Source organism: Osmia bicornis, chromosome 8, assembly GCF_907164935.1.
Source record: "Osmia bicornis bicornis chromosome 8, iOsmBic2.1, whole genome shotgun sequence".
In the NCBI taxonomy this organism is placed as follows: Eukaryota; Metazoa; Arthropoda; class Insecta; order Hymenoptera; family Megachilidae; genus Osmia; species Osmia bicornis.
Window position 1 is genome coordinate 2,191,360 of NC_060223.1, and position 24,736 is coordinate 2,216,095.

The 24,736-nt window shown below is 35.3% G+C and overlaps 3 protein-coding genes across 9 annotated transcripts in view; 1 reads left to right on the top strand and 2 right to left on the bottom strand.

Moving 5' to 3' along the window:
* The first annotated feature begins 2 nt into the window (after positions 1-2).
* On the top strand, positions 3-9,052 carry LOC114880130 (coronin-7). Of its 4 annotated transcripts, XM_046286689.1 has the most exons (18): positions 25-157; positions 464-675; positions 749-897; positions 977-1,163; positions 1,239-1,536; positions 1,609-1,864; positions 1,941-2,093; positions 2,928-3,296; positions 3,471-3,825; positions 3,907-4,095; positions 4,171-4,284; positions 4,352-4,961; positions 5,046-5,184; positions 5,265-5,471; positions 5,582-5,717; positions 5,820-5,956; positions 6,300-6,389; positions 6,504-9,052. In XM_046286689.1, the coding sequence occupies exons 2-18, from the start codon at positions 516-518 to the stop codon at positions 6,510-6,512; spliced, it is 3,558 nt and encodes a 1,185-aa protein (XP_046142645.1). In that variant the 5' UTR covers positions 25-157; positions 464-515; the 3' UTR covers positions 6,513-9,052. The 4 variants fall into 4 exon arrangements, with proteins under 4 accessions (XP_029051613.1, XP_046142645.1, XP_029051612.1 ...); XM_029195780.2 differs by having other exon boundaries at positions 3-79; positions 3,471-4,095; XM_029195779.2 differs by having other exon boundaries at positions 3,471-4,095.
* Positions 8,351-11,288, bottom strand: LOC114880131 (ubiquitin-fold modifier 1). 4 transcript variants are annotated; one of them, XM_029195785.2, is made up of 4 exons: positions 10,987-11,111; positions 10,786-10,842; positions 9,534-9,664; positions 8,351-9,464 (listed from the first exon to the last, which is right to left on the bottom strand). In XM_029195785.2, the coding sequence occupies exons 1-4, from the start codon at positions 10,989-10,991 to the stop codon at positions 9,394-9,396; spliced, it is 264 nt and encodes an 87-aa protein (XP_029051618.1). In that variant the 5' UTR covers positions 10,992-11,111; the 3' UTR covers positions 8,351-9,393. The 4 variants fall into 4 exon arrangements, with proteins under 4 accessions (XP_029051618.1, XP_046142647.1, XP_029051617.1 ...); XM_029195784.2 differs by lacking the exons at positions 8,351-9,464; positions 10,987-11,111 and adding exons at positions 9,757-10,720; positions 11,118-11,288 and having other exon boundaries at positions 9,574-9,664; XM_029195783.2 differs by lacking the exon at positions 8,351-9,464 and adding an exon at positions 9,757-10,720 and having other exon boundaries at positions 9,574-9,664.
* A 473-nt stretch (positions 11,289-11,761) lies between these two features.
* LOC114880132 (tachykinins) overlaps positions 11,762-24,736 on the bottom strand; it is a 29,288-nt gene continuing 16,313 nt past the window's right edge. Inside the window, exons 2-7 of the mRNA XM_029195786.2 lie at positions 16,228-16,414; positions 15,876-16,151; positions 15,113-15,352; positions 13,248-13,467; positions 12,907-13,150; positions 11,762-12,818 (exon numbers count right to left, since the gene is read on the bottom strand). Of these exons, the coding sequence (XP_029051619.1) occupies positions 12,966-13,150; positions 13,248-13,467; positions 15,113-15,352; positions 15,876-16,151; positions 16,228-16,413 (1,107 nt within the window). The 5' untranslated portion in view covers position 16,414 and the 3' untranslated portion in view covers positions 11,762-12,818; positions 12,907-12,965. The remainder of the gene's footprint in view (positions 12,819-12,906; positions 13,151-13,247; positions 13,468-15,112; positions 15,353-15,875; positions 16,152-16,227; positions 16,415-24,736) is intronic.

The following is a 24,736-nucleotide window of genomic DNA, read 5'->3' on the forward strand; positions in this document are numbered from 1 at the left end:
TTGGAGGGGGACTTTCCTGTTTCCGCCTGTCAGCCGTCGTGATCAGAGACGCCTACTTGCCATCGTCGTTGTGTTTATAGTAGGTAGCTTCCTGTTCAATCTAATTGTATACTAATATTTTCTGCAAAGCGTGCAAAGCCACGCCATAACGCGACTCGTAAGTAAATCAATCGGCTCTCTTGATTTTTCCATTCTAAGAAATTCTGTTCCGATTGTCATTGTTATTCCTTGCGAAGCTAGAACGATTAAGGGTGGGGTGGTTCTCACCCCCCGAATTATTAGTCATACACAGCATTGTGCTGGTGTCGAAATCTTCCGGTAGCGTTATCTTTTTTATCTAGTTATAAAACACTAATTACTTGTCTTATAATATAAATTTAATTAACAATTGAAAATTAAATATGCGTATGCTCATTTGCATACAAAAGGAAATTATTGTTTACATGTAATATTGTTTTATTAGATTACATGAGTTAAAAAGAAACCAATCTAGAAGCTGTATCACTGACATCAAAATGGCTTGGCGTTTTAAAGCGTCTAAGTATAAAAATGCAGCTCCGATTGTTCCTAAACCAGAGGCCTGTATTCGAGACATCTCGGTTGGTTCATATCAAACCTATGGCAATAATATAGCAGCATCTGCTGCATTTATGGCATTTAATGTAGATCATAATGGTATACTTACATCTTTATATATTGCGTATATTTGATATTAGATCTTCTTTCATTTCCTATTTCATTTTGCTAGGATCTAGTCTCGCCGTGCTACCATTGGAAGATTATGGTAGAAAAAGTAAAACTATGCCTTTACTTCATGCTCATGCTGATACAGTTACAGACATGGATTTTTCTCCATTTCATGATGGTTTACTAGCTACTGGCTCGCAAGACTGTCTTGTAAATTAGAATTATTTTACAACTGTGTTAATATTTATTAATCTTTTGGTTCAGTTTTTTACAATGTTTATTATTATAGGTCAAGTTATGGCATATTCCAGAAACTGGTTTAGAAGAATCATTATGTAATCCTGAATGTACATTTTCCCATCGTCAAAGAAGAGTGGAAGTGGTGTGTTGGCATCCCTCAGCTGAACATCTTCTCACAACAGTATCGTATACAAACCTGTCTTTGTGGGACGTGATTTCACAACAAGAACTATTTTGTAATTAAAATAATACACTTCTTTTCTATATGAAATATTTATTGACAAAATATTTATAGTTGTTTTATATTATAGCTAACAATGAACACACAGATGTTATTCAGTCTTTAAGTTGGAAACAAGATGGTGTGCTTTTAGCAACATCTTGTAAAGATAAGCAAGTGAGAATCATAGATCCCAGAGTTCCCACTTGTGTTGTTAATTCTTGTTCGAGTCATCAGAGCATTAAGGATTCTAGAATTGTTTGGTTAAATAACAGCGATAGGATACTCACTACAGGATTTGATGCAGCAAGGTTGAGGCAGATTTATATTAGAGACTTGAGGCACCTAAACGAAGCTGTAAAAACATTGGAATTAGATTGCAGCACTGGGTAAAGGTCATTTAACGAAGTATTTATTGCGGTTATTGTATTGTAACTATATTTGTAAATTATGTTCCATAGAATTCTAATGCCACTATTTGATCCTGACACAAATATGCTATTCCTGGCTGGAAAAGGAGATACAACTATCATGTACATGGAAGTTATGGATAAGGATCCGTTCTTGGTTGAAGGAATTCGTCACAGCGGGGAACAAACGAAAGGAGTATGTTTGGTACCGAAACGAGCATTAAATGTTATGCAAGCGGAAGTTAACAGATTACTACAACTTACTTCCAATATGGTGATACCTATCATGTATCAAGTACCAAGAAAGGCATGTATATTATATTATAAAATAAAAGAACTGCTGTCTGTTATTGTTCAGAATTAAAATGGAACTTTTATTATAGACATACAGAGACTTCCATGCAGATATATATCCTGAGACAGCTGGTTATATTGCTCAAAATAATGCAGCAGCATGGATTAAGGGGCATAACGTGCCTGTTCCTAAAATATCATTAGACCCTGCTAAAAGAAACAAAGGGGAAGAACCCATTACTGTAAGTAAAAGGTTTTATCATTTTTGCGAGCTTCAAGACTCGTATTACATAACAGTATTTACAACTAAATATAGAAGAAAATGCATTATGCTAGAGTTTTATCTTTTACATATGAATTTGCGATTTTTGAAATTGCATGCTTATCATCATCATTATTTCACTTCATTATTTTTAGTATTTATTTTTCTAATCCTAAAACAAGTTTTCATATATTTTAAATGTATTGTGTGATGTTGTATTGTATACTTATAATCAGCTTTTATTATAAATTATTTTCAAACTCATATATTGCTGTCTGTGTGATATTGTGTACATAAAAAAGTAATATAGAAGTAGAACATTATTGAAATATTTTACGAGTTTATACTTTCTGTAAGAAAATTGTATCGGCTGGTAATATATGTTTTATTTTCCATTTAATTTCGTTTCGTTTCGTTTTTTATGTTTTGTGTATATTTTTTCACGTTTCAGATATCCAATGTATGTTTTATAGTTTATACATTAGCACCATTCAAAGCGTTATTCCTGGCACGTGTAATTTAAATGGCAATTGATGTTCTGTAGCTTATTCTGTCAGCGTAAGTAATCCAAAGTACGAAATGACATAGGCAGGCGCTTTGATACAGATTTTTTTTTTTGTATATATTTTCAAAGTTTTTGATAGCGTAGTTGCATTATTTTGTTAGATTTCCTCAAATCTAAACGCAAAACCAAGTGTGTATGTGAAAAAGCTTGTAGAAATGACACAGAATTGTAAAAAATTTGTTGAGAGTGAAACTTGGAGTTGAATAGTTTGTTCAAATTGCGTCATTAAGGAGTTTACCGTACCTTTAGGTACACAAGGGAAATTTAGCAACGCTTAAAGAGAACGAACGAGAAATTAACGTGGAACAAAAGCAACAGAAATCTGCATCTATCCCTGTACCAAAGGGTTACATAAAGCCTCAAGAAATTAATGAAAAAGAGATGGCACCTGAGAACGACGTTGAAAAGATAGAAGAACCGAAAAAGATAGATGTTGAAGAAGACAAGAATAAGGTTCAAAATGGAGGACAAACAATTCCACCGAAACCTCTGCCAAGAACGTCAAGAACTAATAGCATTTCCGAGGACGAACCAAAACCAGTTGCGCGTCCTCGTACTTCACCAAACGTCGGCTCAGTAGTTACATCTGTGAATCCTAATGCGATTGGGGGATATAAGGTTGTAAAAAAATAGCGTTAACACAAAAACAATGTTCTACTTCTGTATGCGTGATGATATCTTGTGCAGCAATATTCCATTTCATTTATAATCATAATACATCATCATGGATAGTTTAGACTGGTTGAAATTTTATCAAAAAAAAATAAGGTTTAATTTTTCTCCTCTTTTTAGCCTCGACTTGGACCAAAACCGTTTCAAGCAAAATCTGGCACTCAAGATTTCTCCTTTGATAAAATCTTTTCAGTCCCCATTGCACCAAACTCGGACACTAATGGCTATCAAAATGATTTGAATAACCAGCTCGAGAATAACACTGAATCAGAGAAATCGCCATCATTTAACAACGACCGTATCAAAGAAGCTGAAAATGGAAAGAGTGATTCTAGTTCGTTGGAAGAGGACGCGAATTCCAGCGACTCCGGTTACAAACCGAAGACACCTAGCACAGCGGAAAGGCGTAAAGTGTTTGAAATAAAAGGGAAAGATGAATCACCAGAAAACGAAGAGCTCGGGAGTTTCGAACGGGGTAATGCAAATAGAAATTCCATTGCCGAAAGACGACGATTATACGAAAGTCGTTCTGTATCTGTAACTGATGGAAATTTAGCGGAGAAGGCAATGGGATCGCCAACGATGTTGAGACGCAGAGATTCGTTTAAAACGAAGAGCGAGGTGATCAAGGAAGACGAGGTAAAGAAAGTTATCTCTATGTTACGTCAGCAAAGTATGGATCCACGTTTAGAGAAAGTAGATAATAGCGTAACACCGACGCCAAAGAGAACATCCACTGTATTTGGTAAGAAAAATATAAAACATTTGAGGAATAACTAAAATCTGGGTTCGTATTAATTATATTTTCTGTTATATATAGGTAGAGTGTCGAAATTCCGACATTTGAAAGGAACACCTGGACATAAATCTACACATATTGAAAATATAAGAAATATCAGCCGACAGATATCTGGAGAATGTGATGGATTTCATGGTAATATACTTTGTATAAAATATTGTTATTGTATTATGAATTGAACTGATTGATGATATAATTATAGCTAATCCTGATCGTGTCGCTGTACCATTAAGTGGACCAGGTGGTAAAATAGCGGTACTGGAATTGAAAAAAACTGGAAGACTGCCAGATGGTGTGATGCCAGCATTAGTACACGGTACCACTGTGATGGATTTCCAGTGGAATCCGTTTGATAATCAACGACTGGCTGTTGCATGTGATGATGGAATGATTCGATTGTGGGAAATCCCAGAATCTGGTCTATCAGAACCAACGAATGAACCCAAACATATTATAAAAGCTCATACGGATAAAATATATTTAATTAAGTTCCACCCCCTGGCATCAGATGTTTTGGCATCAGCTTCTTATGATATGACTGTGAAAATCTGGGACTTAACACTTTTGTCATCCAGCGAATTGACAGTTCCAAAAATAACATTGACAGGGCACACTGACCAAATATTTAGTTTAGCATGGTCTCCTTGCGGTCAGTATCTTGCAAGTACTTGCAAGGATGGAAAGCTACGTATTTATAAACCAAGAGCCAGTGATGTACCAGTAAAATCAGGGAAAGGACCTGTTGGCACAAGAGGCGCACGAGTTATCTGGGCATTGAAAGGCCAATTTCTCGTTGTATTAGGCTTTGATAAGTATGTAAAATTAAAAAGTATATTTTTATCTGAAAGGTAATTAATTGTTTAGTTTATCATTTTTTAATTTGCATTTATACTTAGAGTTTCAGAGAGACAAATATACGTGTTTAAAACCGACAATCTTAACAACCCACTGACCACAGTTGGACTAGATGTATCACCGGCAATTTTAATGCCATATTATGATGAAGACAGTTCAACTTTATTCTTAACAGGGCGTGTAAGATAATATTAAAAGTAATACAAATGAAAGTTGTTTCTGGTTTTTTTTTTTTTTTTAATAAAAAGTATGTGTTACAGGGTGACTCTACAATATATGCTTTCGAGGTAACAGAGGAACCACCATACTGTTGCCCACTCAGTCACCATAGATGTAGCAGTTTGCATCAAGGCTTATCATTTCTTCCCAAGAATAAGTGCGATGTTGCTAGTGTAGAATTTGCTTCAGCTTTAAGATTAACTAATAACACCATTGAACCTTTGAGTTTCACAGTTCCACGTATAAAGGTACATATTTATTGAGTATTCTTACTTCCTGTGTAACGTCATTTTTCTCTAGGGAAGTCTACTTTGATTGCAAGTGTACGTATAAAGAAAATTAATATTATTCATTTTAGAGTGAACTTTTCCAAGATGACCTATTTCCACCAACAAAAGTTACATGGAAACCAACCATGAATGCCACTGAATGGTTTAATGGAGCAAATAAACAAGCATACAGAATAAGCCTGAAACCACCCGGTATGGATAATTGTAAGTAGAAATGACTCATATTTTTATTAAAAAATAAAAATGTTAATTTATTGATTATAATGTGATTTTGAATCATTATTGATTATAAATGTTGATTTATAGTAACTGAAAATCAGGGCCAAGGAGTTGTCACTGCACCTGTTGCAGCTAAACAGCAACCGGCAGCTCCATTTTCCGTATCCGTGCAATCTTTTAACAGACTTGGATGGAATTCTGATGTAAAAGCTAAGCAAGAAGAGGTGCGTAAATATTTAAATACAATTAAGCATGAATTACATGAATAAATATTGTAATGTGTAATACAATATGAAGAGTGTGTACAGAATATTTTTTTAAAGACCAAGATCTGGCATGAATTCTCTGTGTATTTTTTATGTCTTGTGTAATTCTCTATTGCCAAGCTATTCAGTAGTTATAAAACACAGCTTCTTCGATTAAACTGTATTTCACTTACAAGTGCAACATGCTTCGATGTGTATTTTTTTTTAACTTCTTTAGGTACATTATAAAACTTTGTAGTTTTCTATTTTATTTTGTCTGACAATGAGTGTATCGTTTAATGTGTGTGCGTGTGTGTGGTAGATCCAGAAAACTATGAGCAACTTTGTGGGAGATGTAATACAATGCTCGTTGGAACAGGATCACATGGAAGGTGTAGAAGAGCACGAATGGGTGGGTAATATTTGTTGTATTGCCATGAATAACATAATCTCCATATGAAGATATCAAATAATTTTGATTATACCTAATAATAATAATGTTTTCTTGTTATTATTTTAATTACAGGATGAGTGAAAATTGAGCAGCATTAGTAGGTCATTTAAATAAACTGGTAAGATAAAATAAATTTAAATGTAGTTGTTCAGAACGTAACTTATTTTTAAGTTAAATACCACATCATAAGCGAAAATATTTCGATATTAATGTGTACGTGGTAAGAGATATTTATAATTGAAATAATACTTCCAAAAATTGTTCATTCGAAAACGCTAACGATACATGTGTAATTTTTTTACATAGATGTAATCAGTCGCAATATCGTACTAAATTAACCCCAAAAGAAAGAAAAACATAAAAGTGGGCATCAATTCTTATGACATACTACAATGTTTTAAGGAAGGTGTTCTTGTAAAGAAAAAAAATATCATTGCAGCTATCATCATAAATAATTTCTATTAACTACCATCTTATGATTTACTTGGTGTTAATAATAATTATGTAGGATAATTATCGGTAAGAGCTGTGTTAGAAATTTAGATTTACAGATATTCTCAAGAAACTATTAGAATTTGACAATAGTTTTGATTACACTAAGTAACTTTAAAATATTTCTAATACTCAATGATTTCGTCTTCTTATTTTTTAAGTTACCATTCATAATTAAAGAATATACAAATATCCAGGGTATTGTTAGTTAGAAATGGGCACTGTTTGAACATGCATTTAGAGCCTTTTTGTATCAGTATTTATTTTTTACGCTACTGTTATTTTTATTTATTTCTTAATGTAAAGTTAATTTGAGAAAAAGACGAATTTAATAGTTGTTAACATTGCTCAACAAGCATTGCTCCTTTCTACTGCAGTGACAGTGTCTACAAAAATTAGTCTTGATGAAGTATGAGATTTTTACAATACGTATCTATCAATACCACGTAACATTCTTTATTTAACAGAGCATTATCAATGATAATCTCAGTGTATACAATATTGTAACCACCATACGTGTGATATTAGTGAACGATACCTTTTTCACGATCAAGAATAGAAATTTTTACCTACACGCACATATTACGTGAGATGAATGATAAATGAAAATTACACATAATTAAATTGTGCGGCGAAGTATACAGATAATAGGTTCAACACTTTTCAGAACTTAAATAATAGTGCAACGATTGTCTCGTGTGTAGTAAATAAATCAATTTTCATACTTTCCCAATTGCGCCAAAATATTTGTAGAAACAATACGGCTAAAGACCCATTGAATATACTAAAGTAAAAGAATTTTTTTATTCATCTGTCATTGAAGGATTGAAGTGTAAATTCCATGTTTATTGGCGACTAAGACAAATTTTATATTACACATATAAATATGTGTATAGAAATAAAGACTAATATTGTAGTAATGATTTTCTATTTTATATAATAATTTACTATTTCTATGAAATATATTCATTTACAATTTTACACAAATATAATCTCTGATTAGATAGACTGTTTTTTAAGGGAGTAAGATACTGTCCATAATGATAGTTTTTGTAATTACTCAGAATGCGATAGTGTTCCTACTTATGCAATTAACAATTTTATACGACCACAGTTCCCCTTCATTTTAGTACATGAACATGTATAAATAAACGTGGAGTTTACAGCTTAACCATCAAATCACGCACACTTTATACTTTTATATTTGAATGTCGATTAATTAATCATATGTAAAAAATGAATCTTATGGTGCTATTGCTCATTCGACAGATCCTAACTCCTCATAGTTACTGATGAAAGTACATTATTGCTCAGTTTACTCAACAATCCAGGATAACATTCCAATTTTGTATTTTACCATATCATGAACAGCAAATCTTTATTCTACAAGAGATTAAGGAGGTGCCAAAAATGAAAGAACGAAAGAGAAATGTTCATAAATGAAATTTTTTGTATCCAATGGGCTTAACATTTTGAAAGCTTTACATTGACAAAGCTGTATATTTTTCTCTACATTCGTCACGCTTTTTTTATAATGTTTTAGAAATATAAGGTTTCTAGTAGAGCAGAAATAACGACAAAACTTTTTATACACAACAGGAGTAAAAACTGAAACAAAGAGGAACAAGGTAATACTTCGCTATAAAAAGAAAATATTACTGCCATTTAATCGTCCGCACTATGAATCACATTTGTATGTCTAAATAACCATCCGTCGGATATTCTACACCTGAGAAACGTCATTGTTGCATATTTTCTTAGTCTCGTTTTTTTCGTGTGTGTATAGCACTATACAGAAATTATATATTTAAAAGTTATTGATGGCTCAGTTATTGGTTATTCTATGATATAATAGAAGAAGGAATGATAAAGTTACTGTAAAATGAAGGGAGACTAATTTTCACTTATAATACTTCTCAGAAACATTTAAAGCAATAGATTTATAATTACTTTAAGTGTAACTCAAAAATTTTAATCATAGAAATTATTTCAATTGCAACAAGAAGTTTCTTAGTGTTCAATATTGCACTATGACTGATTGCTAAATAACTTTATCATGTAGTAATATACCTTTGTATCGCCCTTATACCTCTTACATGTATTTCACTTATAAATCTTTTTATCAAAGACATATTCGGTGTAGTTGTATAATTTTACCCATAATTATTCATGCTTACAATTTTTATTTATAATTTATCATGAATGCAATTTTTTAATATATTTATTACAACTCATTAACATGTATATGTGTAGTGTAAAGTTCAATGTATCGATAATATTCCTTACTATATAAACAACATTATTTATAAAAGCATACTTAAAACTTTAGGAATGTTTCATTTAATTTTATTAACTGTTATAGGCAACAAATTTAATATAAAAAGTAGTTATTCTATATAGTTATTAATGAAAATTATAACACCTTAGACAATAATTTATACGTGAAATATTTTTAAATATAACGTGGTTTTCATCTACTGTATCCAACTCGATCTCTAGGAATTAATCTGAGTTCCGAACCATGTTTAAGGAAAACATTGCCTGAAATTAATCAAGTTATACATATATTATTTTTGAAATTTCTTATTCTGTTGTCAATATTTTACTAACCTGCCGTTTGCTGTGGATTGATACCTATTCCATCATCTGTAATTATTGCAGATGTAGCTGGTGATACTTTGAACTCTTCAGAAGCAAATTTTAATACAGCAGTGAAAGGTGTATTATCTGGTACACTGAGTCTGCAATTATAAACACATAATGTCATACATCATGTTAATGTTATTAATTTCTCATTTTCCTTATATTTATTATACAAGGATTATGTTATTACCATCTAATATCTTTTTCAATATCACACCATATTGTCCCATTGGGATGTGTTTTAACTAACTGTACTCTGTTGTGTATTATTTCTGAAATTTTTGTTGGACCACTTAACAATATCTGTGCTACTCTGACAAGATGACTGTATTTAAATTCACAATTCGATACCCAATGATTTTGATCCTGCCTCATATGACGTGCAAAATAAAATATAGCATCAAGAAAATTTGTGTACAATTCTGGATCTTTTTGCATTAATTTCTGAAGTGATTTTTTATCTATATTTACAAGAGTTATACAAACATTCACATCATTTTGTACAAGTTTGTTTGATAATAATTGACCGATTAGGTGTTTAACTCTACTACTATCGTGTAAATTAACAGCAAATTGAATAAGTTTTAAATAGAAACCATCATTAAACATGTTATGAATGCATTCTAGAACCTCATACTCATTATCATTGCTTATTAATAATTCCCATGACATGATTAGAGCTTCATCCTGTATGTTAGAAGTAGATACACCTAATTTGTTTAATGATTCTATAATTATACTTGTACACACTCCGTTAATTACTATATCTCTAAGAATATCATTCAGTCTATCAGTGCCACAATATTGAACATACAACTTTATAAATTCATCCACAACATCAATTGGAATATTATTGTCTTTTAAATATGTTTCTAACAATTTATCACAGGCATTCTTGAGTTCAAGACACGTATACAAATTTGATCTGCCTTTTTTTAACCAATAATTATGAAGATTATTTTCAAGAATCTTTTCTTTGCCTATTTCATGTGCTTTAGCAATTGTAGCTTCAATAAAAGAAGCGCATTGAAAAGCTTTCACAATATTTTGACTGTTTATTTCTTCATTGACTGTTGGGTTCTCTAAGAGTACAAAAAATGTGTCAAACATGTTTAGTACTTCAAGAAAATCTAGTTCTGACATTTCTGTATTAACTGTAAAATATACACACATGTAAAAAATGTTGTAAAATATATCATGCATCAATGACTATACTTACACTTTAAATGGAAGTTTTGGATCAGAAGTAAGAGTTATTTTAAAAGTAACTTTAGACCTGTAACAAATTATCATTTTTATCCATAATAGTTTCAAAATATTAGTATTATTGAAACATATGTTGAGTAATATGTACACATATTTTGGGGTTATATCATTCTTTTATTAATTTTAAAATAATCTTAATATTCAAGATACGTACGTCATAATGAGTAAGTATTGTTTTAATACAAAATAAGTGTGTTTTCAGTGAAAACAATTCAATTTGAAAGTAAAGTTAACCTTATGTTCTACACTCTGTTATACAGGATCTATATATACATAAGTACTTACTTACACTGTAGTCACTACTTCCACACATCATAAATGAAACAACCATAGCCGTAGCCTTGTCATTATAATCGACTATCAGCGCTATCTGATAACATAGCGCTGAACTATGATAAAATTATTTTACTGATTTAGGTAAATGGTATTGTCGTAGTTCAACGGTATATTATTAGATGACGCTGATGGTATTATTTGAGCACCAAATTATGATAATTTTAAAATTCACTGTAATAGTAAAAAATTAAATGTATAATAATTTTCAAATCATAGATAGAATAAAACAAATAGATATAACATTGTAATTAAATATGCAAAGTAGGGAAGGTCGAGGGATCAAAGGAACATTTCAATTAAGAGAAACGAAATGCATGTTAAAATTCTTAAAATATAAGATCCTTTACATCAGAAATTAACATAATGCGTTGCCTTTATTGATATGTATTTGATTAGATGTAGGTACATAGACACGTAATATGTTTAATCTATCAAACAATAAATAATGTACATAGATGTACGTCACGCGTATCTCGCGATTTACACGCATACACGCGAGCACACACGTACGCAATACGCATTCATTTTCCATTATTTCTTGTACGCGGCAACTTTATACGTTACTCGCTGAAAAAGTAAACAGGGAAACTGGCTGGATTGTGAAACATTCATTATATTTTCTCAGTCTGGGAATAACTTGTTTTACGAAAAAACGGTAATTATACATTTTATAAATTATCGATTTACGATAATGCGGGCAACGGGTAACAGAAAATTAATTAATACGACGAAAAAAAATGGCTTCGAATGGCATTGAGAGCGTGTGTTTGAAATTATTAAATAAGACAATTTTATAGATTTTTCTGTATTAATAGAGATACTTTTGCACTATTGCGAGCCCTTTCTTAACCTAAAAGAATATTAACTATACAAGGGTTCGTCGATTCTATATCCAGTTGTCCAGTCCTCAGGAAAGGGAAATTGTACAGAGATCCTAAAAATCGACAAATATACACGGATGCGTTTGGTAACTATTCACGATTACTAATCACGTTTATAATCAATCTGTAACCATAATGTCTCCTAAAACAGGACAAGTATTACGAAACGGTATACATATTACTCGTATGCTTCACGATATTACGTTTCCCTTTGGAATCGTGATACAATTATACGATTCATGTATGTATACATCTCAACGATTTAACATTCAGAGAAAAATAGAATTGCTATGTATCGCGATACCATTTATTCGTTCGTAACACGTATCGATTCGTTAGTGTGAGATCGTTCTCCCAAATATTTAAGATCGATGTTCGAAGGATGTGTCGCTATGAATGGATACTCGATATTAAATATGTATTAAGCGAATGAGCGACATTATGGGCCACTTTGTATACGGGCTTCCAGGAGGAACTTTTAGTAAGTACTTTGACAGCTTCTTATCTTTTGAACATATACATAAAAGAAATAAATAAATAAATATTTAAGAAAAAGCAGAAATACAAGTTTTTGCGATGAATCGATGGAACTGAACGATAGTACCAAATAAATCTATAATAAAATCATTACATTATCTTCCGCTGTTACACATATAGTACCTAACTTGGTCGTTTATCGCGTTCGGATAAGAAGGATAACGCTATTGTTGTGATTATTGTTGTCGGTAGGGTTGTTAGCAACGGGAACAACGATACTACCGTCGAACATCTGAAATCAGAAGCAATAGGAAAGAATTTAGTTTGTGTTCGGTCGTTAATAGAACGTTGGGATTAGTCGATCGGTGATGTAATATTACCTGATGACGTCAACGAATCTTCATCCACTCGCATCCTTTCGATGTGATATCGGGGTACATTAAAAGACGGCTTGTCCCTGTTCAATGTTTTGTAAGGGGGAGGAGGATTTTTTACCTCTCACCCCAACGAATTTCCCTCGAAATTCCCAGCGTGGATTCTTTTTCCCTCGAACTCCGAGATATCTGAAGGGTGATCGTTTGTCGATTTCATACGCCGCCAGTTCGTTCCCACGATTACTCATACCTATTTACGGAGAAATAACCTATCTGTGTATTCGTGTCTGTATTCATATTCGTATTTAGTTTAATCGTTGCCTGTTCCGCCGGGTATCACGGTTTACCTTGACGATATCCCATCGTCGTTCTCGCGTTGCTCGAATTGGATCCGTAAATTTGTGCCGCGTCTCTTTTACCTCTCATCCCGTGAAAGCCGATCCTGGCTCTTTTAAAGGATTCGCTACCTTCGCTATCTTGCAGATCCACAGCCCTCTTCTCGTAATCGGACGGAGTGATCGAGTAATCAAAGTAATTGTCAAACGGATCCTTCTTACCTCGCAATCCCTGCCGAGCAAAGTAAAATAACGTAAAGTAAAGCGATGTAAAGTTTTCGTTTTGAATGGCATTCAGCCAGTGGGAGTATACGATTAACCAGAGGCGGTTCTTGCGTCAGGGCTGGTGGGTGGTTGCAGGGCTGCAGGGGTGCAGCTCTTTCAGTATAAAATGAAAGTTTCTGTTTCAAATGATATAATTTTAAAAACAATTATCGAAATCGGTAATGTCGATTTGGTGAACTTGTAGAAAAGGCGCTTTCCTTCCGATTTCGATGATTTTTAAATATGTTGTAAAATTCAACATTTTAAGCAACTTTTATCCTCTAAGCTATATGTCGGACTCGATTAATTTGTGAGATATTCACGAAAAATCATCAGTATTGCTGCATTGAATTTCGCCTGTACGTATATGTACACTCACAACAGTCCCATCGAAGTTGTCGCAGTGAAGTTGGCGCGCTAACGCCGCCGCGGCGTGAATGCGTTAGCGCGCCACTTCACTGCGACAACTTCGATGGGACTCATCGTACATACGTCCACGGCTGTGTGTGCGTCAGCAAGCGACCCTCGCTTCCCTATTGTTTCTGTCAATAGCACCACATGACCCGGCTACCGTCCATACAACAGGTGAACTTAAAATCAAAGTTAACTAATTTCAATAATTTTGTTATTGGACTTGTCATAATTTTTGCTTGTCATTGGACAATGTCATAATTTGATTTTCCGGTTCACCCATTGTATGAATAGGAGTCGGACCCCAAGGTGCTGTTTAAAGAAAACGGTAGTAACAATATTCTTTCTTTCGCGAATATCTCGCAAACTAATCAAGTCCGACGTGTAGCTTGGAGGAAAAAGTTACTTAAAATGTCGAATTATACAATATATTTAAAAATAGAAGAAGAAGGAGAAGGAGCGCCTGTTCTACAATTTCAACATCGATTGTTTTCTAGATAAAATTACTTTTAGTTTTATTGTTATATAATTTTTTTAAACTATACTGATCTTTTTTTACTTGTATTACTACAGTCATTGGCGTAAATATTTAGGTAGGGGACAATTTTAAGATTCCAAAATTTCAGAATTTTAGAACTCCAAAATTAAAAGATTCTATATTACTAAATTTCCAGAACTCTAAAATTTCAAAATTTTAATATCTTTGATTATCAAAATTTTAGGTGTTGAAATTGTCAGGTTTTTTAAAAATTCCAAAAGTCCAAATTGCATTTAAAAATTTTAGAATTTCAAAATCCTAAATTTTGAAAATTTTTGGTTTCCAAAATTTTAGAATTCTAAATTACCAACATTTTTAAATTTTAGATTTTGAAAATTGTCAGGTTTTCAAAATTCCAGAATTCTAAATTACCAATATTGCAAAATTTTAGAATTTCAGAATTCTAGATTTTGAAAATTTCAGATTTTCAATATTACAGAATTCCAAATTATCAAAATTTAAAATTTTGGAATTCTAAAGTTCTAGATTTTGAAAATTCCAGAATTCCAGTTTCAACATTTCAAAATTTCTATAGTATCTGGTCCACCCCAGAAATATCTTAATTGCACGAAGGGTCAATTTTTAGAAGCCGCCACTGCGTTTAACCAAATAGAAAAAGAATAGAAGGGAAAAGTGCCTAAAAAATGTATGTATGTAAACTAACGCGAAAATCCATATCAGTTCGTTTCTCGAGTTCTTCCAACGCGTCGAGAATAATTCTGTTGCCCCTGCTTTCTTGAAATCCCGCGGAGGCTCCTGCAATATCCTCGTTCTTGTCGCAAATACTTTGATACACTGTTGACCATGTTCCTCTATCAACTAAATCTTCTGGATAATCGATCAAGTATTCTTCTCGTGGATCTGGGAACCTCGTGATAGTTCTTTTTCTAATTTCCTCCACAATCTGTTTATTAGAAATTGAACAAATAAGTTAACGCGATGTAGTATAACGTATGTATACAGTTGATGATCTCTATACATTGATTAACCCTTTTCCTAAAAAGCTAAGAAATATGATATTTATAACGCGTTTCTTAACCCTCGAATGGCGGACCACGGAGAGAGCCACAGTTCGAATTTAATTCTGTACTTCGGATTATTTTCATTTTTTCAATTTTCCACAGTCTCGTTAAAAATTATTCTTCTAGTACATTAAATTTTTTTGTTTAACAATTATACAATTAACTTTATCCTTGGTTGGATCACGATTGACCCAGGTTTCGCTGTTCAAGAGTTAAATAATAAAATATAATTATATAATTATAGTTTATTATGTAAGAAACGAATTATATTATATTTTTTACTTTTTCAAGAAAAGGGTCAATCATTATATAGGGGTCAATACGACTGTACACGTTACCAAATTTATTTTATTTTTTTTTCTTAATTTGTAGATATCGAAGCGGTGTTAATCGAAATTTGTTTACTTCATCGAGAGACTTTTTGCCTCTCATTCCTTGAAATCCCATCGGGGCGCGTTTGTAATATCCATCCTCCGGGGATGACTTTTTCCCTCTCATACCCTGGAAGCCCATCGGTGCTCTCTTCTCGTAATCGTCGTACAGAAACGACGAATCCTCCAAGTCGCCCATTAAACCGTTCTTTTTGCCTCTCATGCCTTGGAATCCCATTGGTGCCCGTTTGTTGGTGCCCTCCGGAAGAAGTTCGTTTCCAACTATCGAGTTTTTCTTTCCACGCATACCCTGCGTAACATATTGTGCAGAATATCGGATTGAATACGTTGATTTTTTAATTTCATATTATTCGTTAGTATTTTACCTGGAACCCCATCGGTGCTCGTTTCGACAGTTGATCGTACAGCGAAGAATCAAACTCCTTTTTGCCGCGCATTCCTTGAAAGCCCATGGAGGACCCACGTTTGTCGGCGACATTACTCGGCGCGGATTCTTCGGCACACGCAAAAGTAATCGATACCAACAGCAAAGCGATCGAATGGATGATCATTCTGTAAAAAAAAAAAGTCTAAAGTCGTTTTTAAGGGGTTACATACCTTTGATAAAGTATCAAAAATCAATTTTTTTTAAATTGTATATTCTTCCAGAACAAGGGTTCTTAAACTTATGTTAGTCCGTGGACCCCCTCTTGAACAACATTTTTTTGGGGTATACTTTACCTCAGGGGCCCAAAAATTATGGCCTTTTTTTTTTACCTTCTTGAAGTATTTTACGTATAGAATCTAAAAATCCTAGTTTTAAGGCGCGGAATTCATTGATTCAGAAGTTATACGTGTGTATATAAAAGTGAGCGTTTTTAGCGTATACCGGGTGTGCTGTACTCCGATGCTAACCCTTACCCTGACCATAACCCTAACCCTAACCCTAACCCTAACCCTAACCCTAACCCTAACCCTAACCCTAGCAACAGTAAAAAATGCCAATTATAATAGAAATCGAATGAAAGCCAAGTTTAGACTAATTTACCTACAAATTCTGTTTTACCGATGGCGACTCCAATCATTGGACGTGATTGGATGGCAACAGGCTACAAGTCAATATGGCGTCGAAATAACCCGTGAAATACGCTAAAAACGCTCACTTTTACACACGTATAACTTCTGAACCGATGGATTCCGCGCCTTAAAACTAGGATTTTTAGATTCTACTCGTAAAATACTTCAAGAAGGTAAAAAAAAAAGGCCATAATTTTTGGGCCCCTGAGGCAAAGTTCAGCCTTTTTTTTCGTACAATGTTTATTAGTTATATAAAATATAGAAACATGAAAAAAAGTCAACTTCTGACAAAAATATAAATAATGATGTAAATATTAAATAATTTTTAAGCAATATGATATAAAAATTTTAAAAAATGCGTAAAAATCACAGAACATAATAATAATAGGTTCATGTTTTATTTATTGCCTTAAAAATATATTTTTTATTACTCCGCACTTCTTGCCTTTTCATCGTCTTCTTGAACTGTTTGCAACCATTTTTTATAATTTCGCGGACCCCCAGGGGTCCGAGGACCACACTTTAAGAACCTATGTTCTAGAATACTTTCCCGAACTTTCATTTAAGAATTTCTAAAGGTGGGTACAGACATGCAACAGGACACAGTAACGTAATTCCGTCGTGTATCAAGTGTGGACGCCACCCCGCAACAGCGTAACAGCGTAACATCCCATCAATTGTCGGTTTTTCGCCGTCATATCAAAGAAATATTACGCATTCACGATACACCCCATCTATACAAGTTCGGACGTGCACACAAACCATGAACTGATGGGACGGCATAATGCTACGCGCTGATGATACGTCACCAGATTCCGTGTACCTCCACAACGTAACATCGTCGCGCAACGACAAATGTTGTGCGGTGTGTTGCGCGACGGAGATGCGTTACTGTGTATGTACACTGAGTCCCATCGAAGTTGTCGCAGTGAAGTTGGCGCACTAATACATTCACGCCGCGTCGGTGAGTCGATAGGCGAAGTGCCGACGACGCGGCGTAAATGTGTTTGTGAATGTGTAGCCAACTTCACTGCGACAACTTCGATGGGACTCGGTGTACACTGTTCAGTTGCATGCCTGTACTCACTTTAAAACTATCGGATTTATAGCTTCAAAAGTTAGAGCATGTCGCATCCACTAGTAAGACAATTGAAACTTTAATAGCGTTTTGATCGAAATGCAGTTTTCAAAAGCAGTTTGAACCAATTTGAATCAAACTTTGTGGTAATATTCTTAAGACTAAATCCTAGTAGTTTCTGTTTTATTAACAAAAGAAGTTGAAAATTTATGTCCGAGACTACAAGTTTAGGTTCCAGCAGTGGTCATTTTGCAAAACATTGATATTTTCAAAATCGACTTGGACAAATACTAATTCCTTTTTGCCTACTTTAATGAAAATTTAAAAGAACTTATTTCTGATGAAAGCTCCGAGAGATATACATATCTGGTTCTATAGATGGAGTTTCAGTGAAACGGGTTAAAATCAAATGGCAACATGGTTGAAGTTTAATTAGAATTGAAACATAGTTGAATTCGTCAAAACAATGAAATTCAACATTACATAGTTGAAATTTTCAAAAATTATTAACGGAGTAATATGTTAAAAAATTATATGTAATTTTTAAAATAAACAGTAATACTGCATCTATAAATAAATTTGTTAATTATTCTTCTTATTTCACAGCTCAAGAGTATGTGTATGTAATTCCTTAACCCTCGGACGGCGGACCATGGAGAAAGCCACAATTCTAATGTAATTACCTATGTACTTCATTTTTTAAATTTTACACTGTCCTCTTAAAAATTATTCTTCCAATACATGAAACTCTTTTGTGCTAAAATTATACATTTAACTTTAGGTTAATATCCTTGTTTGTATCAGAATGGACCCAGGCTCCGCTCTTCAAGAGTTAAGTAAGTGGACACATAGGCATGTAGAAATAGAGCGACGTGATCGATATCCAACAATTTGTCAGTGGTCGGTTCCACGTGACAAAAAGGAAATGCTATTTTGCAGCATCGAACCTGAGGCGAAACGTCGCAGTCGGTTTCCACCGACTCTGTTTCGAATTCAATTTCCCTATCGCTCGGACCGACGACAATTAAATCGCTGTCAAATCAAACTTCCGCGAGCCTCCGAACGACATTCGGCAACTTTTTCCCTCACAAATGTATTTTCATTGCAAGATTCAAGGAGGCAAGTATCATTGTACAAACTATTCGACCCTCCTATTGTCGCCCCGATTCCTAATCTGTGCTTACCTTCTCGGGCGACGCTCGTTAAAGAGTAAGAGTATACCGATGAATCGAAAGTTAAAGTTAGCGTGAAACGTAGCCGAGTTAAAAGTTTCGAGAAGCTTACTCGGAAAACGAAGCTCGGATATTTGCCGGCGCGGCGTTTCCATCGTTAAGCCCGAAAGCTTATCCTCTCGCGCGTCGCGCTATCAACGTCTAGGTAGACGGATCGACGGTGAAAAAGATTTTCTAGGCCAAGTTTTCGGAAAGGAGAGAAAGAAAAATTAGCAAGAAAGCGTCGAACCGATCGGTAAAAGGTCCGCGTCGCGTCGACGCGACGGGCAAGCGTGACGGAGCGTCGAGGTTAGTTAGCTGGTTGACGCAGAATAAACGGAGCGAGGATTTCTCGACTCGATAAAGAGACAGGTAAGAGGAGAGAAAAAGGATAGATCGGAGGGTGGGAAGCCGGTCGAGGTGGAAAAGGAGAGAAAAGGGAGAGGAGCAGAGCAGGGGTTGTTCCAGCTGGTGTCGTATAGATTCTGCGGTGAGCCAGCAGCTTTTCTTCACGGATCGGTCGCTCGTGTAATCGTTGGAAACGAGCCTCCACTCCGCCGTCTCCGCTCCATATTTTCTCTTAAAATCGATGATCCGTATTCAACGAACCTTCCTCGAAACCAGTCGAAGGTAATTTCACCTTTCCTCGCTCATTACCCACGTCGATCGAGATTACGTTCGTTTACGTCTGAAATCTCCAAGCAGCAACTATTTCACCAATGTTAATAAACTGATACGTATAATAAAGAAATTACCCCGTTGATAGACTCGCCGGAAGCATCGATATCGATATCGATATCGATAAGAGATTAATTGATAATTGAAGCCTGTCTACTGGACAGATTGTCGGTGTCAAAACGCGTATTCCATCGCGATATTCCTCGGTATCGGACGATGATTTTCCTCCTTTCTAAACGAAGGGAAAACAAAAATAGCCGCGTTCGTTGCAATTTACAGCCGAGCATCGGGGTTGAATGGGGATGGAAAAAGGTGGAATGGGATGAGACGAGTTGAGATGAGGGCAGATGAGGATACGCAAGAATCGGTTTGAAACAGTTCCGAATCGTTGCTCTTCTTTCCTCTTAACGATGATCAATCTTTTTCGCGTAAAATCGCGTCGCGACATCGACAAGAAATCAAGGATGACCTTTATCTTTGGCTTCCTCGTTATCGTTATCATTACCATTAGTTTTACCTTTACCTTTATCCCCTCCCTACCTTTACCTTTAACTTTATCTTACCTTTGACTGTAACTCACGCACCTTTGGAATCGTTGGAGCGCGAGTCGCACACGAACGCGTTTACATGTACACTCAAGATCAAATCAGGCTTTCTTAGAGAAAATGGTGATATATAGAAGAAACAGAAATTATAACTATATATTATACATATAATACATTTGAATTGGTTCAGTTGAAACATTTTGTTTCAATTACAATTTTCGAGTTTCAACAACAGGTGCTTCATTCTTTAATCTAATTCATTATTCGATTTCCGTATCCGGAAATCAAGTTTCCGTAGAGAAAATGGTAATATAGGAGAAACAGGAGTTCTCAGAACCTTAATTTTGACAATATTTATATTAAAAGTAATTTAGAAACAGAATAATATGATTTTTAATATTATGAAATTTATTACATAATTGAGAAACATGAGTAATAATATCAGTTGAAATTTTCCCGCGTGAACATTTTCCGCGCGAGTGCTGGGGGGTCATAGGACTGTGTACGGGGCCTCTTCCCCTGCACTGTCATTCTCCTCGGCAGAGCCTAAGGGGAAGTTCTCGGGGAAAGGGCTAGGAGCCCTGAAACCCTCGACCACGAAGGGGAACGGTGAAAATCTGGAATATCACCATCTTTCCTGGGGAAGTCTGATTTGATCGTGAGTGTACACCGTTTCTTCCCAGGAGCAAACGAATCGAGCAGAAGCGAAACGATGGTGGTCGAATTTGGCGATAAAGAAAAGTAAAGAAAAGAGAAACAAGAGAATCGTAGACGTTCTTCAGCTCCTTGAAAGTTTTAAAGGGGAACCTTCTGCTTATACGGCAAACATCTTTCCTCTGATGGCGCGAACAGAAATTTCTCCGTTTCCCGTCTCGGAAAAATAAGGAGCAAAAGAAATGTACATGTCCGATTCGAAGGTGATTATTTTCCTAGTATTTTCGAGCGTTGAAGATACGCGTAGATAAGTACATAATAAACGTTCGTATATAAAAGTTCAGGTGTTTTGTAAAAACTCGATGCACATTAACCAACACGTCCTGCTCTGTATGCACAGGTGTATGTACACGTGCAACCTTGTAACACCGTGCACCAAATACACCGATAATTCGCTTCGCCGCGCCACGGTTTTATTAATTAAACTTTGGAAAGCCTGTCGGCAAAAAAAGATTTTAATTTCCAATGACCTTTTTAAAAGCGTCGTCATCGCGGCGTATATCCATATAGGTTAGGTAACTCGGTGTAATATGCCACTTTTCAATATTTTCTTATTTAGTTCAGAGATCACGATAATTACGTGTTTATTTTGTTTAGTTTAATGCAACCGCTTACGACAATAAATATTTACTTTTATTTCCTTTTAAAACTGTTACGAGCCACAGGGGACGGCTGGGTAGCTGGGACTTTATTTCGGTTATGGAGTTGTTAATGGCTTGACCAGTGTTGTTATTAACACTGGGAGCAGTGCCGGTTTTAGCAATATTAACGCCCTGGGCAAGATTATCTTGGCGCCCATTCAGGGGCTAAAAAACGCGTCAGGGAAGATGTAGACATAAATGCCGCAGCATATATAGCATATATGTAATATTACATATGAGATGTGTGTACACTGAGTTGCATTGAACTTGTCGCAGTGAAGTTGGCTACAAATTCACTAACGTATTCACGCCGCGTCGGTGAGTGAATGCGTGGCCAACTTCACTGCGACAACTTCGATGGGACTCACTCAGCGTACATAGAGAGAAGAGACAATGAGAAAATATCGGTATTGTATTTGCATACTAGGGACACCGAACTGCGGCGCCCCCTACAGATCCAGCGCCCTAGACGATTGACGGACCGCGACCCCTCGACGTCTGCACTGACTGGGAGTGACTGGGAGGCAAAGGAAGTGGACGTGAGGACGAACCTACGTATGGCTAACGTAGGGAACCTCAAAAGAGTGATATGCGGACGAACCCTGTGTATGGCTAACTTAAGGAGCCGTAGGAAATGATAGTCCTCGTAACGTGAATTATTAGTGCACCTCGAACGATTAAGGTACACCTTAGTGAGCTCTCTGGACAGGTTATTACAATTGAACAACAATATGTAAGTTATAAAAAGATCTGAATCTGTTCTCCTTGTGCCGGGACATTACAACTGTTGCGTGCAACTGTCGCAGTATTGAATGAATGAGTTAAGAGAGTTTGGTTTCGATTCCGCGAAGCAAGAAAATCTAGTCCTCGGTTTTAACGAACGCGAGCGAACGAGGGCGAATTACAACGGTAATAATAATGCCTAACAGCAAATAACGTACTGTATGGTTACTACAGTAGCTTGAAGGGGACTTGAATAAAGACCGATCTCGCAGAGTTTTCTTGTCGCAGAGATTACCCGTAAGAGAAACGTACTGACATGTACGTTTTCGATTCCTTTGTAGACTTTAACTAGACTCGAGGTGCCTTCGCCATCACCCTTTTTTATATCAAAAAATTGGAGTAAAAAGAGTAGTAGGGACTGACTTTACGTGATTCCGAGGGACCGCGACCTTGCTTCGCGTTGGTCCCGAATTTCTGGAAAACTTGACTTTGCTGAATGTACACTCAGTCCCATCGAAGTTGTCGCAGTGAAGTTGGCCACGCATTCACTCACCGACGCGGCGTGAATGCGTAGTGAATTTGTAGCCAACTTCACTGCGACAACTTCGATGGGACTCAGTGTACTCATCCAACTGCAAATAAGGAAATTTCAGAGACGGGAACGTAACAAAACTATCGTCTTATTGCATTCTATGCTGCAATTAGAATGCATATTATTCACTAGTGTGATTAGTCTAGCAGTTAATTAATAGATGATAATAAACTACACTCATAAATGAATTGTATAACATCTCAAACATTGAGTAAATCCGCGTGGTTTCTAAAGAATTTTTCGATACTTTATTTATGATTCTGTGGACTGAAATGCCACATTTATTAATATAAGATGCTACAAGTGGCATATTACCCACAAAAGTTGAATGTACAACATCTCTTTATTTTATGCGCTACAGTTGTTCTTTCTTCTTTGAACAATGCCCAAAAAATATTCTAATTCATATTTGTTGGTTAGAAGAAAGTTTAAGAGAAACCACGAAGATAGTGAAGGAGGCTCATACTACAATATGGCAAGCTTTTAAAGATTATGGTATACCATATCGTACATTTAAACGAAGAATAGTTTATGAATAGTTGCAAAAGATAGGTCCATGAAGGGTGCATTCTATCTGAAAACTGTGAGGACTGTTCACTTCGTAAAAAAATAGTATTTTTTCCAATATTTATGTTTCATCGATTTCGAAGATTTTTGGTTATCATTATTTTAACTAATTTAAAGTATTATTGATTAATTATTGATTTTCATGAATTTTTAATCATTACTTCCTAATACAGGGTTTAAGGGATATTACTGCATATCGCATTGCCTATTGCTCCACTATTTAGGTAAGATGCCACTTTCAAAGCCATTGAACTTTTACTTTTATTATTAAACTATATGTATATGAGTTAGACATCTGTAATTGTTTATCAACAAACATAAAATTAATTGTATTATTGTATAGTTTTATCCTTTCCCCTATAACTACTTATAGTTAACTGTTAGTCAAACTTAACTGTGGCATACAGGGTGTTAAAAAATTCCCTGAAGACCTCTACACCGTTGGATAGATCACGAAAAATCGAAGCGAAAAGTTCTGTGGCATTTTTCGATGGGATCAGTAATTTCGTTGTTGAAAATTGAAAAATTGACCAATCAGCGCGCAGCTTGAGTGGCAAGACCCGCGAAGTAGGAGACTAGCCTCCTCTGCTACCGCCGCGCCGCGCGCCAAGCCACCGTTCCGTGTGGTCTCCTACTGGCTAGAGGTATTCGGGGAATTTTTTAACACCCTGTATATAACATCGAGTTACCCTAATGCTGGATCTACACTGGGCTCATCGCGAACTGTTTGCGAGCAGAATTTACACTGGAGCTCAGTTATACATAGCTCGCGAGCAACTCGCGAACAGAATGCAAACGCATGCACGATTGTTCGCTTCCTAATGAATAATCGTCAAATTCGATGAAACGGTATTTCAACGCGCCCAAACACGTTTTGAGCCATTTAATGTACCGCCGCTTCCTTAACGAACAGCGAACACTATTCGAGGAAGAGCTTGCTGTAATTGCTCGCAGTTCGCAAAAGTGTCCATATTGCCAGTGAACATGGTCCACGAGCTGTTGGCAAACTGCTCCGCATCTGTTCGCGAATAGCACTGTAGACGCAGCATAATTAGGGACACGTTTACTA

What these genes read in the sequence shown, in the direction of transcription:
- LOC114880131 (XM_029195784.2), bottom strand. Translation starts at nt 10,709, where the DNA reads ATGTCAGAACTAGATTTTCTTGAAGTACTAAACATGTTTGACACATTT.
- LOC114880130 (XM_029195780.2), top strand. Translation starts at nt 516, where the DNA reads ATGGCTTGGCGTTTTAAAGCGTCTAAGTATAAAAATGCAGCTCCGATT. An exon ending in GAGAACATCCACTGTATTTG is followed by an intron (nt 4,096 to 4,170) that starts GTAAGAAAAATA and finishes TGTTATATATAG; the next exon opens with GTAGAGTGTCGAAATTCCGA. An exon ending in TAAAAGCTAAGCAAGAAGAG is followed by an intron (nt 5,957 to 6,299) that starts GTGCGTAAATAT and finishes TGTGTGTGGTAG; the next exon opens with ATCCAGAAAACTATGAGCAA.